The following is a 14899-nucleotide window of genomic DNA, read 5'->3' as shown; positions in this document are numbered from 1 at the left end:
CCCCACGCTGAACTGGATTTGACGGAAATGAAAAGCGACCAGCCACAGCTCTGCTTTTACCTGGTGTTTAAGAGCAGGTTAGCAAAAAAAACAAATGCTCTTTTGTGTTGGAGTCCCAGAATTACAACATGAACACAACATGAATGATTCAGAGCCAAACATAGTATGCCAGGAATTGCAAAGTGTAAATTAGTATTTTAGGTCTAAGCTTCAGGACTCATGCTCTGGTCAGTGTTACATAACCTCATAAAAATCAATGCTGAAAGGAGACAAATGCATGAATGAATATGTGAATCATCATATTTACTTTATTTTTCCCTTTTGAGGGAAATTTGTTTTGGGCAATACAGGTAAAGCTGCGTAACAAAAGCACCCACATCAATAACATAAACAATCACACAGTCGTGTCCTTTGAGCCGGAGTTTAACAGCCTTGTATCCAGAGGAACAGGAGAGTTTTTATAACGGTCGTATCTAAACCTTGGGGTACGAAAACACTGACCAGATAGGAGTGGTTTGAATTCTGGATAAAGCACATGAGAAGCATCCAGAGTCATTTTCCTTGCCTGTTTAGAAATAATTTTGTTAAAAATAGACTGAAGATTGGGGTAATCCCCCAGACTAAACGCTTTCATTGCCGTATGCACCAAATGGTTCAGCGGAGATCTAAGAACTACTGTCAGATGACCAAACCAGGCCGCCATACCGTACAGAAAGACGGATTCAATACAGGCGATAAAACCGCAACATGACCCTCTGAGTATATGAGTCTCTGTGCTGCTAAAGTATGCAGCAAAAGTATGCGCTGTGAATTCTCATTGTGAATATACTGTAGTTATGCCACCAGTGTCAAAAACACGAGAAATTAGTAACTGTTTCTGAAGGAAGGATTCACCTCAGTGTTTTTGATCCGTCAGTAATTCATACTGAATTATCAGTGTATTATCATGTATTTGAAGGCAGTGTAGGTGGTTGGTTAAAAAAAAAAAAAAATTGTTATGCTTTTTGAAAGTATCTTCACATACCGATAACAATCACTGTTAAGTGGTCTAAATTTATTTAAATGTGTTTATATCATCTGTGGAAGGCGTAGGACCATAAAATGTTCGACCAATCAGATTATTCGGTCCGAGGGCTACGATAGGCTGTTCTACCTGTCTGTCAATGTACGTATTGGCATAAATCCACGCACCCTGTTCGCGCAGACATTGCAGAGCGAGTGAGAACGGAAGGTGTTGTTATTGTGCCGTCTCTCAGCGTGTCGCTGGTTATCCTCTGCTGTGCGCGGTCATGTGTTCTGGAGGAGGTGTGGCTTTGGAGAGTGATTCGCAGGGAAGGTGGGATCTTATACTGTCAAAGCTAGCTTGCTATTGCTAGCCTTTCCAAAATCGCCTACCTTACCTTTAAGTGTCATTACAGTCACTCAAGGCTGACATCCACAGTCTATATCAGGGATCCTCAAATCTGGCCCACGAGATCCACTTTCCTGCAGAGTTTAGCTGTAACCCTGATCAAACACACCTGAACGTGCTAATCAGTGTCTTCAGGATCAATTGAAAATCACAGACAGGTGAGTTTGATCAGGGTTGGAGCTAAACTCTGCAGCGGATTGGCCCTCCAGGGTAAGATTTGAGGAACCCTGTTCTATACTTATTTGTATTAGGAGTTAATATAAATGTTTATCAAATAGACATTTAGCTGTTTGTATTATATGAAGGATGAAGAAAACATGAGAAATAAAAGGGCAGTCGTATGAATGAATGCATTCCCTAAAAACCGTTCGTTCGGCTCCAGTGTATTTTGGACATACTGTGTTTGGTGTTATAATGTGAGCTGTGGTGTTAATGTTCCCTGCCGTATAGGATGGTTCTCCTGAGCTCATGTGAGTTCAAAATTTCAGTAGGAACAGTAGGCCATCTAGGCCTAGCTATTTTATGTCTGCTGTTTCATAAATACTGCTGCTTATTACTTGTTTCATGCATACTATAGAGAAACGGGCCTGTTTGGATGCGAGGTTAACTTCCTGTAATCAGTGTGCTGTCATTGAGATTTACTCACCCCTAAATCTCACATCAAATAAACAAAGCTGACTTTATGTCGACACTCAAGTCTTGGTCTGAAATTTCTGTTTTCTCAGGTTTTCAATTTTGCTCCTGGTGCGGTGGTGAAGCAGAGGACTGCGGAGGACGTGAAGGCTGATGAGGATGTGACCAAGCTCTGCATCCACAAGAGGAAGCTGATCGCAGTGGCCACGCTGCATAAGAGCATGGAGCTGCCGCCTCCGTCCCTGACGCTCACCAGTCCCAGTGGAGCCACAAGTATGACAAACATTTATGGAGAAGTGAAGAATCATTGATCTTTAGGGCTGGGTATCGCTCAAAAGTTTTTGATATCGGTACCGATACCTGAACGGTTCGGTTCCTGAACGATACTTTTTTCGATTCCAAATTTATGAAATCTGTAACTAGATTACATTACACATTACCTCAAAAACCTTTGGTTTAATTTTTTCAGCTTGTGGTCATTTTTAGACTCCTGAGCCACTGCACAAAGGAACAAATTGTAAACAACACAACAACTCAGTACAAGTTTTCATAAAGTTAGAATAGTTTTCAGTTTCCACATATTTTAGGCAATATTTAGTTGCATTTTCATTTTAAAATGCATAGCTCAGGATCATTTCTTTTCATTTTCCACTGATTTACTGAGCATTAGCTGCTATTTAGCATGATGCTATAGTGTGCTTGAATGGTCATGTAACATGCATTTTCGTTCGTGTAGTTTTCAGTGGAAACGCTAGTCTGGACGAGGATCGGTTTCATTTTAAAACTGCACTTTAAAGAGAAAACGCACTAGTGTAAATGTAGCCTTACATCTATAGGGATTGGGACGCCACACACTCCAGCTTCAAGTGTGAGCCACGTCTCAGGGCGTTACGGTGTAAACTAGTGTGTTTCCTGGATGCCTCACCAGAGCCAGTCACCAGGGGTGTATTCCAGAAAGTGTGTTTTGTTGGAAACTCACTTTGTTAACCTCAGAAAAGGGAAAATTTTCGGTTCCAATAAAAGACCAAACTAAACCTCTTGGTAACTTACCATAGCTTAACTTACTGTGCGAACCTAACCTGATCTGGATCTTCATTCATGCATTCATTCATGCATGCTTTTATTGCTCTAATAATCTTAATGCAAATGTAAGCAGTATTTTCTCACCGTACCACTTTTATATATTTTTGTTTGTTTGCTTTTTCCCCAGGAAAGAAGACTAAATATCTTATGTATATCTCATTTTAATTATGTTTTCTTATGCATCTTGATTTAAGAATCTTTAGGTATTTTGACTGGAAACAACATAACAAAAATACTAATTATTTAAAGCATTTTTGCAGTGCAGGTACATTCATTCATTGTGCATATTTTCATGATGCATACACAAAATGGCATGCATTTTTATCCAAAGCGACTTACAATTGGGGAATACATCGAGCGATTAATCTTGAAGAGGCAATCAGACATACGAAGTGCTTGCAACACCAAGTCTCAGACATTGTTCAAATAAATACAAACTACCAAAGGAAGGAATAAGTAAAGATAATTTTTTTTTTTTTTTTTTAAGTTTAGGATGAAGTCAAGTGCTGTCGAAAGAGATGAGTTTTCAGTTGTTGCTTGAAGATTGACAGGGATCCAGCATTCCGGATAGAGGTGGGAAGATCGTTCCACCAGCCAGGAATGGTGAATGAGAATGATCTAGAGAGTGATTTTGCGCCTCTGTGATGGTATCACGAGGCGTCGCTCACTAGCAGATCTCAGATTTCTGGAGGGATGTAGTTTGTTAATAGAGAGTGCAAGTAAACGGGTGCTGAGCCAGTGGTTGTTCTATATGCAAGCATCAGTGTCTTGAACTTGATGCGAGCCGTGATTGGTAGCCAGTGCAGGGAGATAAAGAGAGGTGTAACATGGGCTCTTTTGGGCTCGTTGAAGACCAGTCGTGCCGCTGCATTCTGAATCATTTGTAGAGGTTTGACTGTATTAGACGGAAGTCCAGCCAGAAGAGCATTGCAATAGTCCAGCCTAGAAATGACAAGGGCCTGGACAAGAAGTTGTGCAGCATGCTCTGTCAGAAAGGGCCTGATCTTTCTGATGTTATATAGTGCAAACCTGCAAGATCGAGCAGTTTTGTAATGTGGTCTTTGAAGGTCAGCTGATCATCAAAGATTACACCAAGATTTCTGACCGAAGTTGATGGGGTTATTGTTGATGAACCTAACTGGATCGTGAAGTCATGCTGTAGAGTCGGAGTGGCAGGGAGGACAAGAAGCTCAGTCTTTGCCAGGTTGAGCTGCAGGTGATGTTCTTTCATCCATGCCGAGATGTCCGCCAGGCAACCTGAGATCCTTGCAGTTACCGTTGGATCATCTGGTTGAAAAGAGAGGTAGAGCTGTGTGTCATCAGCGTAGCAATGGTATGAGAATCCATGTGCCTGTATGATGGGACCCAGTGATGTAGTGTATGTGGAGAAGAGGAGGGTCCAAGAACTGATCCCTGAGGAACCCCAGTGACCAGTGTATGTGCTTTGGATACCTCACCTCCCAGGCCACCCTGAAAGACCTACCAGTGAGATAGGATTCAAACCAGCGAAGTGGAATGCCAGAGATGCCCAGTGATGAGAGGGTGGACAGGAGTATCTGATGATTGACAGTGTCAAAAGCGGCAGATAGGTCCAGCAGAATGAGGACTGATGATTTGGAATGGGCTTTTGCAATTCGCAGGGCTTCAGTGACCGAGAGAAGCGCAGTCTCAGTTGAATGGCCCCTCCTGAAACCTGACTGTTTAGCATCCAGTTTGTCGTTCTGTGAAAGAAACAGTGAGACTTGGTTGAAGACAACTCGTTCAAGTGTTTTCGCTATGAGCGGAAGGAGAGAGACAGGTCTGTAGTTTTCTATAAGAGAAGTGTTTAATGTAGGTTTTTGAGCAGTGGGGTTACCCGAGCCTGCTTGAACGCAATGGGGAAGTTACCTGTGAGTAGGGATGTGTTGATGATGTGTGTGAGTGCAGGTAAGAGTGTGGGTGAGATTGCTTGGAGAAGGTGTGAGGGATTGGGTCAAGAGGACATGTTGTAGGATGGTTGGAGAGGAGAAGCTTGGATACTTCAGCTTCAGTGAGTGGACAGAAAGAAAAGATGGGAGTTTTAGCAGTGGATGTGGTAGGGTGAGGGTCCTGTGTGCGTGGAGGTGAAAACTGACCACTGATTGATCTAGTTTTGTCTGTAAAGAAAGTGGCAAAGTCATCAGCTGTAATAGAGGTGGAGGGAGGAGGTGGAGGGGGACAGAGGAGGGAATTAAATGTTCTGAAGAGATTACGCATGTCTGGGCGCTGTCGATCTTGTTGCGGAAATGTGAGGATTTGGCAGTGTGGACTTTAGCAGAGAAGGATGTGAGCATAGACTGGTACCTACTGAGGTCCGACAGATCGTTTGATTTGCGCCATTTTCTCTCTGCCGCTCTGAGTGTAGTCCGATGTTCACGAAGAACCTCGGATAACCAGGGGTTGGAAGGAGCAGCCCGTGCGGGCCTAGAGGAGAGAGGACAAATGTCGTCTAGACAAGAGGTTAAGGTAGAGCATAAAGTCTCAGTAGCTGCGTTTACATCCAGAGATGAGAAATGGGTGGGTGAAGGAAGAGAGGAGGATACCACAGAGGAAAGATGGGAAGGAGAAAGGGAGCGCAGGTTTCGTCTAAAAGTAACTGGTAGGGGTTGGTGGCACAGGAGAAGCAAAGTGTAATGTAAATGTAATGAAGAAATGGTCCGAAGTATGTAGCGGTTGTACCAGAATGTTATCTGCAGTACAATTGCGTGTGTAAATTAAGTCAAGTTGGTTGCCTGATTTGTGCGTGCTAGTAGTGGTAAGGCGTTTGAGATCAAACGAAGCTAGGAGTGCATGGAAGTCTGTAGCATAAGGCTTGTCTAGGTGAATGTTGAAATCACCAAAGACTAGAGTGGAGTGCCATCCTCCACGAAAGAGGACAGCAGCCCGTCCAGCTCCTCTAGGAAGGTGGCTAGAATTTGGCTAGGGGGACGGTAAATGACCACGATCTGGAGTTTTATCGGAGCTGATACAGTAATGGCATGAGATTCAAATGAGTTGTAATTGCATAGGGAAGAGCGGGTTGAGTATTTCCAATTGTTAGAAATGAGCAGACCAGTGCCTCCACCCGCCAACTTGCCGGGGTGTGAGAGAAAGAGAGATTAGTAGAGAGCAGCTGGGGTTGCTGAGTCTTCTGGACGAATCCAGGTCTCAGTCAAGCCCAAGATGCTGGCGTGGATTTTAAAGAAAAGCAGAAATGAAGTCAGCTTTGTTGACAGCTGACTGACAATTCCAGAGACCCACAGAGAAGGAAAGAGGTGTAGTGAAGGAGGTAGAGATAAGGCGCAGGTTAGCAGGATTACGTTGCCGTCTGCGTGGGACGTTAGAGCGTGGTTGAGAGAGAACCGGAATAGTTTGGAAACACATGATAGAGGTGGCAGGAAAGAGGATAGAAACGGAGAGTGTGTAAGGGAAGGGGGAAAAAAGAAAAGATACTTAAGTGTGTCGCTCGGTGTCGTTGCTCGGTTAAAGTCGTGCAGAAAAAGTCGATGGTCTTTACCCTCGTCGGTCTTCACACAAGGAGGCTGAACGCTTCCGCTGATGCTTCCGCGTCAGCGCTCGGACCTCTGATAAATACAGCCTAACATACTACAGTGAAAACAGCTGTGGCCGGCTTCTGATTGGCCCAGCCAATAGCCTTGTGCAAATAACTCAAGACGAAACTAACACTTCGCTTGCAAGGAGCACTGAAAATGATCCAGGTTCCTTCTTAGCCGAGGTGCAAATTATTATAATTAACAGAAAGTGCAATCAAACAACGAAACCTCAACGAAAATGCAGAATAGAAATAGAAGGGAAACGAAAGTATTCCTTCCCAACAGCAGGTAAATAATTTAAACAACAGATCTATGACTAAGTATCGCAACACTTACGAGCTGCTGTCCGTCTCTTCTGGTGAATATTCGGCTTCTCCCGAATTTCAGTGGAAACGCTAGTCTGGACGAGGATCGGTTTCATTTTAAAACTGCACTTTAAAGAGAAAACGCACTAGTGTAAATGTAGCCTTACATCTATAGGGATTGGGACGCTTACACACTCCAGCTTCAAGTGTGAGCCACGTCTCAGGACGTTACCGGTGTAAACTAGTGTGTTTCCTGGATGCCTCACCAGAGCCAGTCACCAGGGGTGTATTCCAGAAAGTGTGTTTTGTTGGAAACTCACTTTGTTAACCTCAGAAAAGGGAAAATTTTCGGTTCCAATAAAAGACCAAACTAAACCTCTTGGTAACTTACCATAGCTTAACTTACTGTGCGAACCTAACCTGATCTGGATCTTCATTCATGCATTCATTCATGCATGCTTTTATTGCTCTAATAATCTTAATGCAAATGTAAACGAGTATTTTTCTCACCGTACCACTTTTATATATTTTTTGTTTGTTTGCTTTTTTCCCCAGGAAAGAAGACTAAATATCTTATGTATATCTCATTTTAATTATGTTTTCTTATGCATCTTGATTTAAGAATCTTTAGGTATTTTGACTGGAAACAACATAACAAAAATACTAATTATTTAAAGCATTTTTTGCAGTGCAGGTACATTCATTCATTGTGCATATTTTCATGATGCATACACAAAAATGGCATGCATTTTTTACACGGGATCCTGTAGATGAGAAGGCCGCATTAATTTGTGGGGAGTTACATTTACGTCCTTTTTATTTTAATATTATTATTATTATTATTTTATTTTATTTATTTTTGCCTCATCCACATGGATATTTATTTGAGCGGTACCATTTTTAAATGACGTTCACTTGATAACATCTTGCTGCGACCTCTGGAAGTCCAGGATTTCCAGTGTGGATGGATGCATTGATGACACGCATAATCCAAAAATGAAACCGATTACTGTATGAAATGGAAGAATTCCCCGATATAAGGGTTGTCCGACATATCTTCATCTGTCAGTGGTGCTGGTGCAGGTCCTCAGCCCGTTTTACGAGTCTCTGCCTTGCTGTTGGCTGAATAGAAGTCAAATGTTTATTTCATTACCCTAATTAAGAAATGTAGCGTGTTGTATTAGAGAACATTTAATTATGTGAAAATAACATTAGACTATGTGGGGGAAAAAGCTGCTGTGCATTGAAATAGACACTGAATGAAATTTATTGAAAAATGTTTGTAAAGTCATGTACCCTACAAGTATGCAGACGTCTTTTTGTCGGGTGCTGTTGTCACGATGAATTGCAATTTCGAAGCTCCATTGATCATGGCTTCTCCTAGTCGTGGTGCACACGATTGAACTAACTCAGTTCAGCTGTTCTGAAACCGAAAACTCAGTTTGTTGAACCTCCTTTCTGGAATACACCCCAGCACTTGATTTAGGTACATCATGCTGCGTGCTTGTTGGCTCACTGATATTGACAAGATTTAACCCCTTAGGTATTGAAACTTAGTACCAAATGACAAAACTTAAAAAAAAAAAAATGTATCCTCGATTGTATTGAGGCAATTCTGTAGGTGCCTAAAAAGCATTGAACTCGATACCCAGCCCTACTGATCTTTCCCCTTTTGAAACTTGTGCCCGTTTCTTTTTCCATTATTTGATGACTTTTACTGTGCATTGTGGCAGGGGTTCCTATGATGTAGATAAACTAATGCTAAACTGATAAATATAACAAATGCCACAGCATCACTTTCTATGGGAATAAATGTAACCAGTGACGATCTCAGGAACCCAAGGCAGTTTTAGCACGAACCCTCAGGGGCTCATACACCCTCGTTAGGAAAGCCATTACTGAATGAGCGATGGAAATGATTGACAGCGGCTCTCTCTCTTCCTGTAGGTGTGACCTCCGTGACCCCTACTGCACAGCCTCGAGCAATAAGGAGTAAAACCCACGAGGGCCAGCCAGAATGTAAGAACCCGTTCAAGGCGATGATGGCGGCGGGGCAGCGGCACTTCTCTCCGGATCCGTGCGGCCCGCAGCAGCTGGAGGTTTTCCCTGCGTTCTCCCGGCACAGGCTGGTCAGCGGCGGGCACGGAGGCATGCTGAGTCCTCCCTCGCAAGCCTTTGGAGACGGCTCTCTGTCCCCGCGAACGGACGCTCTCGGCAGCCCCGATGGGTTTGTGCGCAACACCCCCTGCGGCTTTCAGGGGACCGGCAGTCCTGGGGCCATGCACAGCAGCAGCCGCATCCCTCTGTCTTCTCCCGGAGTCATGATGCACGGCTCGCCCGCCGCCCAGTCGTCCTGCATCATGGCCGGAAGGACTAACATGCCTCTGTCCCCTCCGGTCCCCAACAAGAGCCCCATCATGAAGAAGCCCCTGTGCAGTTACCCGACGGGCATGGACTCCAGCAGGACCGTGTTTCCGCACAAGGCCCCGTCTGCTCCCGCCTGCGCCCTGCAGAGCAAGCAGCTGAGCTCCGAGAAGGACCCTCTCGGCATCCTGGACCCCATCCCCAGTAAACCCAACCCTTCTGCTTTCCAGCCCAGCGCCCACTCTCAGGTACCAATGATGAATGTAAACATCCCCCCCGCCATCGTCCCTCTGCCGAGTAACCTGCCTCTGCCCTCGGTGAAGCCGGGGCCGGTGGGTCACATGCAGAGGACGCAGCACACCGCCTCCGTCTCCCCGTCGCCCGTCACCTCGCCCGTGCACATGTCCGGGCCGGCCTTGGGCCGCATGGAGGCGTCTCCGCAGCGCTCCCGTTCCTCCTCCACCTCCTCGGAGCAGGGCAGCTTCGTCGTTCCCCCCTGCGGCAACATGAAGGTCCCGCCACGCTCGCCCAGGTCCTCCATGAGCTCGCCCCGGCCCGCTCTGCCCTCCAGCCCGTCTGGCAAACCGGACGCTCTCCACCAGTACAAAGACGTGTCCAGCCAGCTGCTGGCGGGGATGAGCGCTCAGCACAACCCCATGTATCCGCCGGCCCCGGGCTCCGCCCCGCAGAAGGAGCACCCGGGCCTCTTGGGAATGCCACTGAACCAGATCCTTAACCAACACAACGCTGCCTCTTTCCCCGCCAGCAGCCTACTCTCAGCGGCCGCCAAAGCACAGCTAGCAAATCAAAACAAGCTGGGGAGCGGCGGGGCGAGCGCTGGGCCGTCTGATGCTGGCAGGGCCGTCGAAGGCCACAATGCTCTAAATCCCATGCTGCCACCCAACCCCGCCATGATCGTGGCCGGCGGCGAGGGCCAGAGTGGACGCGCCGCGCTTCGGGACAAGCTGATGGCGCAGCAGCGCGACCCTCTTCGCAAGCGCAAGCTTCCTCCCAACGCTAACCACGATGGCGCTTTCTTTATGAGGACGCCCTGCCCCTCAGCCGAGCAGATGAGAAAAACCGCCCGGCTGCCCTCCAGCACGTCGATGGCTCAGCTGCTGCAGTCTCTGAGCAACCACAGCTCACACGGGCCCCGGGGCCGAAGCTTGTGCGAGGTTCCGAGCGCGCAGGTCCAGCAGCGGCTGCACGGCCCCGGAGTGGAGTCTGCGGCACAGTATCCCGCCGGGATCAACCAGATGCAGGCCACGGCGATGAGAAACTGCGGGCCCGTGAACCAAAGCGGACAAGTTCCTCTCGGAAATCACGTGATGGGTCACGCGAACGCTCACTTCCAGCCGCGCGTCAACTGCATGCTGCCCGCGGACGCCGCGACCGACGCAGGTGAGGAGTCTCCAGCTCATGCTGATGTTTGCAGAGGCATCGTGCACTTATTATTTTTGAGAGGGTGGGGGGGTCATCATGCTTGTCATGGGACACACAGTAGTAGGCTTATTATTTATTGAAACTTTCCTTTATTATTCAAAATATTCCCAAACATGTTAAATGGATAGCTCACCCTTAAATGAAAATTCTGTCATTAATTACTCACGCTCATGTCGTTCCAAACCCGTAAGACCTTCGTTCATCTTCGAAACACAAATAAGTGAGCTCTCTGATCCTCTCATAGACAGCAAAGATCCTTACACGATCAAGGCTCAGAAACGTCAGAAAGGACCAGGGCCGGTTCTAGACATTAGGAGGCCCTAGGCAAAATTCATGTTGGAGACCCCCCCCACGCCCAATACAAAAAATGTAAATGTTTTTGAAAGAAGTCTCAAGCCTGGATTTAGCCTATTTGATCTAAAATACAGAAAGAAAAAATAATAATAATATTGCAATATATTATTACAACCTAAAATAATGGTTTTCTATTTTACTATACTTTAAAATATAGGCCTATTTCTGTGATGCAAAACTGAATTTTCTTCAGCCATTACTCCAGTCTTCAGTGTCACATGATCCTACATAAATCATTCTAATATGCTGATTTATCAATGTTAGAAACAGTGCTTAATGTTTATTTTATAACCTGTGATACTTTTTTCAGGATTCTTTGATTATTAAAAAGATTTTTTTTTTAAATATATGAATCTTTTATAACAAGTCTTTACTATCACTTTTTATCTATTTAACACATCTTTGCTGAATATTACTGTTTTTTTTCTCTGTATTTCTGATCAAATAAATGCAGGCTTGATGAGCATAAGACATTTCTTTCAAAAACATTAAAAATAGTAATGTGTCCAAACTTTTGACTGGTACTGTATGTACATATTAATCAAATTTTATCTAAGGTAATCTCTTTTTTTGTTTGATGTTGTTGTTGTTATTTTGCTGTTTTATTTAATTTAATCACAGTTCCAGAATACCACTTCAGTAAGTGCTTTTATCATTTTTTCCCTAGCTGGGTATGAGCAGGATTTCCCCGTCCCATTTAATCAATATTGACTACAGATATTGTCTCATTATTAATATCAATAATATGATATTATGTATTGCATCGTTACCGTAAATATGACACACATACACACATCAAGTGGAACAGAAAGACACGATCGCTACTAAGCAGGAAAAAAGTTATTTAGTTGAAACTGAAATTAAAATAATTGTTAGAGCAGTAATCCTAATCATCAGCCGAATTTAGTAGATGACATTTTTTTTAATGGTTCAAAAACATTGTTCTAGTGTGTTTGCTTTTTAACTTTGATACAAACTTCTCTGCTTTTGCTTTTGTTGCTATCTTGCTAGTCTGCTCCCGACGCGATGTTATTCACTGTACTCGCGAATTCTAAGCAGTGAATGATCTTTCCAGAAATCACACTGATCGACAGAACAAGTTTATATTTACAATACATTGCAATCACTCCAAAATAGATAACAACTCCCACACCTGCATTAGGACAAGACTATAGAATACCCAAGACGTATCACTTGTATAGTTTTGAATAGGGTTGTTCCGATTCCGATACTAGTATCGGAAATTCCACCGATACCACAAAAAATTCTGGCATCGGTATCGGCGAGTACTTGAACCCATGTACCGATCCGATACCATTTTCTTAGACAAGACCTATAGTTATGCGCGCTAGCTTTGCTTAACGCTACAAATAGGAAATCAATTCTTCTTCGCTGCTCAGAATGCAAATACAGGAAGTTGTGCTGTGTTGCCACAAGCAACCACTATTTAGAGCAGCGAAGAAGTACAAACGTGCTAGCACATTGCCAGTAAATCACTTGCGTATGCGACTAAATCTTCACCCTGGGCGACTAAATGATGTCTAATATTAGCCACTGGCTGATAAATAATCAGATTTTACTCGCCAGTGTGTGAGTTGGAGGCTATGTATAAGTTTAGCACAGATATATTGTAACTCGCTGAACACTCTGACTGAGCGCTTCAGAGTTTCGCTCTCTGTCAAGCTATCTATTTTTCAGATCATCTGAATGAATGTATTTGACGTACAGTAAGCTCTAGTGTGAAGCGGACAACTCGCCGTCGCTTTGCTTTTTTTCTCACACGCAGAGAGAGAGAGAGTCTTTTACATGTAGCGCGTCAATTCCGAATGGTATGTAAACTATATTCTTTGTTGTATTTTTCTGTCAAAATAACGGAGCTCCTTTGGAATTCTTCAGTTTAACTGCTGGGTTTTCCGGTAGTAGGCGGAGCTAATGCGCAAACGTCAATCTCATTGGCTGGCGCTCACCTATTATCATCCCTGTTTTGATTTCAGCAAATCAGTTCGAGCGAACGCAGACAACGTGATTAATATTCATGAATCCAGCAGCTCGTTAACCCTTGGTGCGTTTATATTGTTCTTAGCAGAATTCATAGTATGATTATTATTATCTTATCAATATTATTTATAGTTTTTCCCCATTTTACAGAAACACTGAATGACCAAAAAAGCACCACCACCAGTCCTAAGTTCAGTTAAAATGACTAATATGCAATCATACATGGTTACCAAGTTTTAATTCTAATTGCTAAAGTTCTATCAATAATACTTGATTATCATAATATATTTATAATGCTTGACTGACTGATGTTAACAGTGTACTTTTTTCCAAACATTATATATTATATTTTTTGTTTACTCGCCAGACTATCTATCTATGGTGAAGCGCACCATCAAATAATTGTATCAATTCATACAGGGCTAGTAAGTATAGCTGTATAACCAGATACACAGTATCGGATCAGTACTCGGTATCGGCCGATACCCTGAGTCTAGGTATCGGAATCGGTATCGGGAAGGGAAAAAGGGTATCGGAACATCTCTAGTTTTGAACGAGGAAAAATGCAACGCTCAATATGGTCGCTATATTGAACGAAACCCCACCTTCTGAGTAAAAGAGCTAATCGGTAAAGTCAGCGCTTCACTGCAGCTGCTGTTAGAAGTCCCGGTTGCTATAGAAACAGTCAGCGTTCTGAGACGTGCGGGTTTTTTTTTTACGCTATTTGAGCAAAATAGACAACATTTATGACACAGTTGTCAGATTTCATTGGTGATTTCAAATATGAAATTTAATCGTAAGCTTGGTGAACAGTTTTGGAGAATTTGATGTTTCCCCATTCAAAGAGATAGGAGCTGCACTTGGATGCCCGAGAGGAGTTTCAAAGATGGCCGCCGAGTGACATGACTTGCCTTAAAGGGACTTTGATTAGGAGCTGCACTTCTTTGCGTGCCTGTTTAGCCGTTTGCATCGCATAATTCGCAGCACCTGAAGGATGTGTTCATTACACAAACATTCAGAAGGCGGGAACTGCTTTGAAACTGCAACATTAATTGGTTTAATTGCAGATGAGTGACAATTCAACTATATCCAATGAACAATGAGGCTAGTATTTGCTGCCCATCTTGACTGGAGGACTGGAGTATAGGGGATGCTACGGTTATGAAGTTTCTGAGAGAATTCTTCAGAGAGCATAATTCAGTCAGCGAGCACACACAGAACAAAACACCGGCGTTTCAGCGATGACTCATCTGAATTGTGTGTGTGAGGGGAACAGGGTCACATCACAGCGGAGTGTACAGCCCGTCAGAAATCGTCTTGTGTGTAAATACATACGAGCATCATCACTGTGTCTGTCACGCAACTAGGGCTGTAGCTATCGAATATTTTAGTAATAGAGTATTCTACCGAAAATGCTATCGATTAATCGCGTAATCAGATAAGAACTTTTTTCTTTATTAAAGAGTAATACTAAATATACAAGAGAAAATAAGACAGGTCTCTTAAAATGAACAAGTAATTTGTTTCCTTTTTAGAGAAAATTACCTTTTTATTGCTGAAATTGCATATATTAATAAAACTAAACCCATTTAGTGCATTTAATTGCCATATTACATTCAAAATACACACACACACACACACACACACACACATACATATATATACATATATATATATATATATATATACAGTGAGGAAAATAAGTATTTGAACACCCTGCTATTTTGCAAGTTCTCCCACTTAGAAATCATGGAGGG

The 14899-nt window shown here is 43.6% G+C and overlaps 1 protein-coding gene across 4 annotated transcripts in view; it reads left to right on the top strand.

Annotated features, from left to right (window-relative positions):
- The window catches only part of LOC131542351 (methyl-CpG-binding domain protein 5-like), a 34831-nt gene that overhangs the window by 7268 nt on the left and 12664 nt on the right, over positions 1-14899 (top strand). For all 4 annotated transcript variants that reach the window (XM_058778968.1, XM_058778964.1, XM_058778965.1 and 1 more), the window contains exons 4-5: positions 2137-2317; positions 8931-10748. In XM_058778968.1, the coding sequence (XP_058634951.1) occupies positions 2137-2317; positions 8931-10748 (1999 nt within the window). The remainder of the gene's footprint in view (positions 1-2136; positions 2318-8930; positions 10749-14899) is intronic.

The sequence above is a fragment of the Onychostoma macrolepis genome, chromosome 06, assembly GCF_012432095.1.
Source record: "Onychostoma macrolepis isolate SWU-2019 chromosome 06, ASM1243209v1, whole genome shotgun sequence".
Lineage (NCBI taxonomy): Eukaryota > Metazoa > Chordata > Actinopteri > Cypriniformes > Cyprinidae > Onychostoma > Onychostoma macrolepis.
This window is presented reverse-complemented; position numbering and strand designations above follow the sequence as displayed.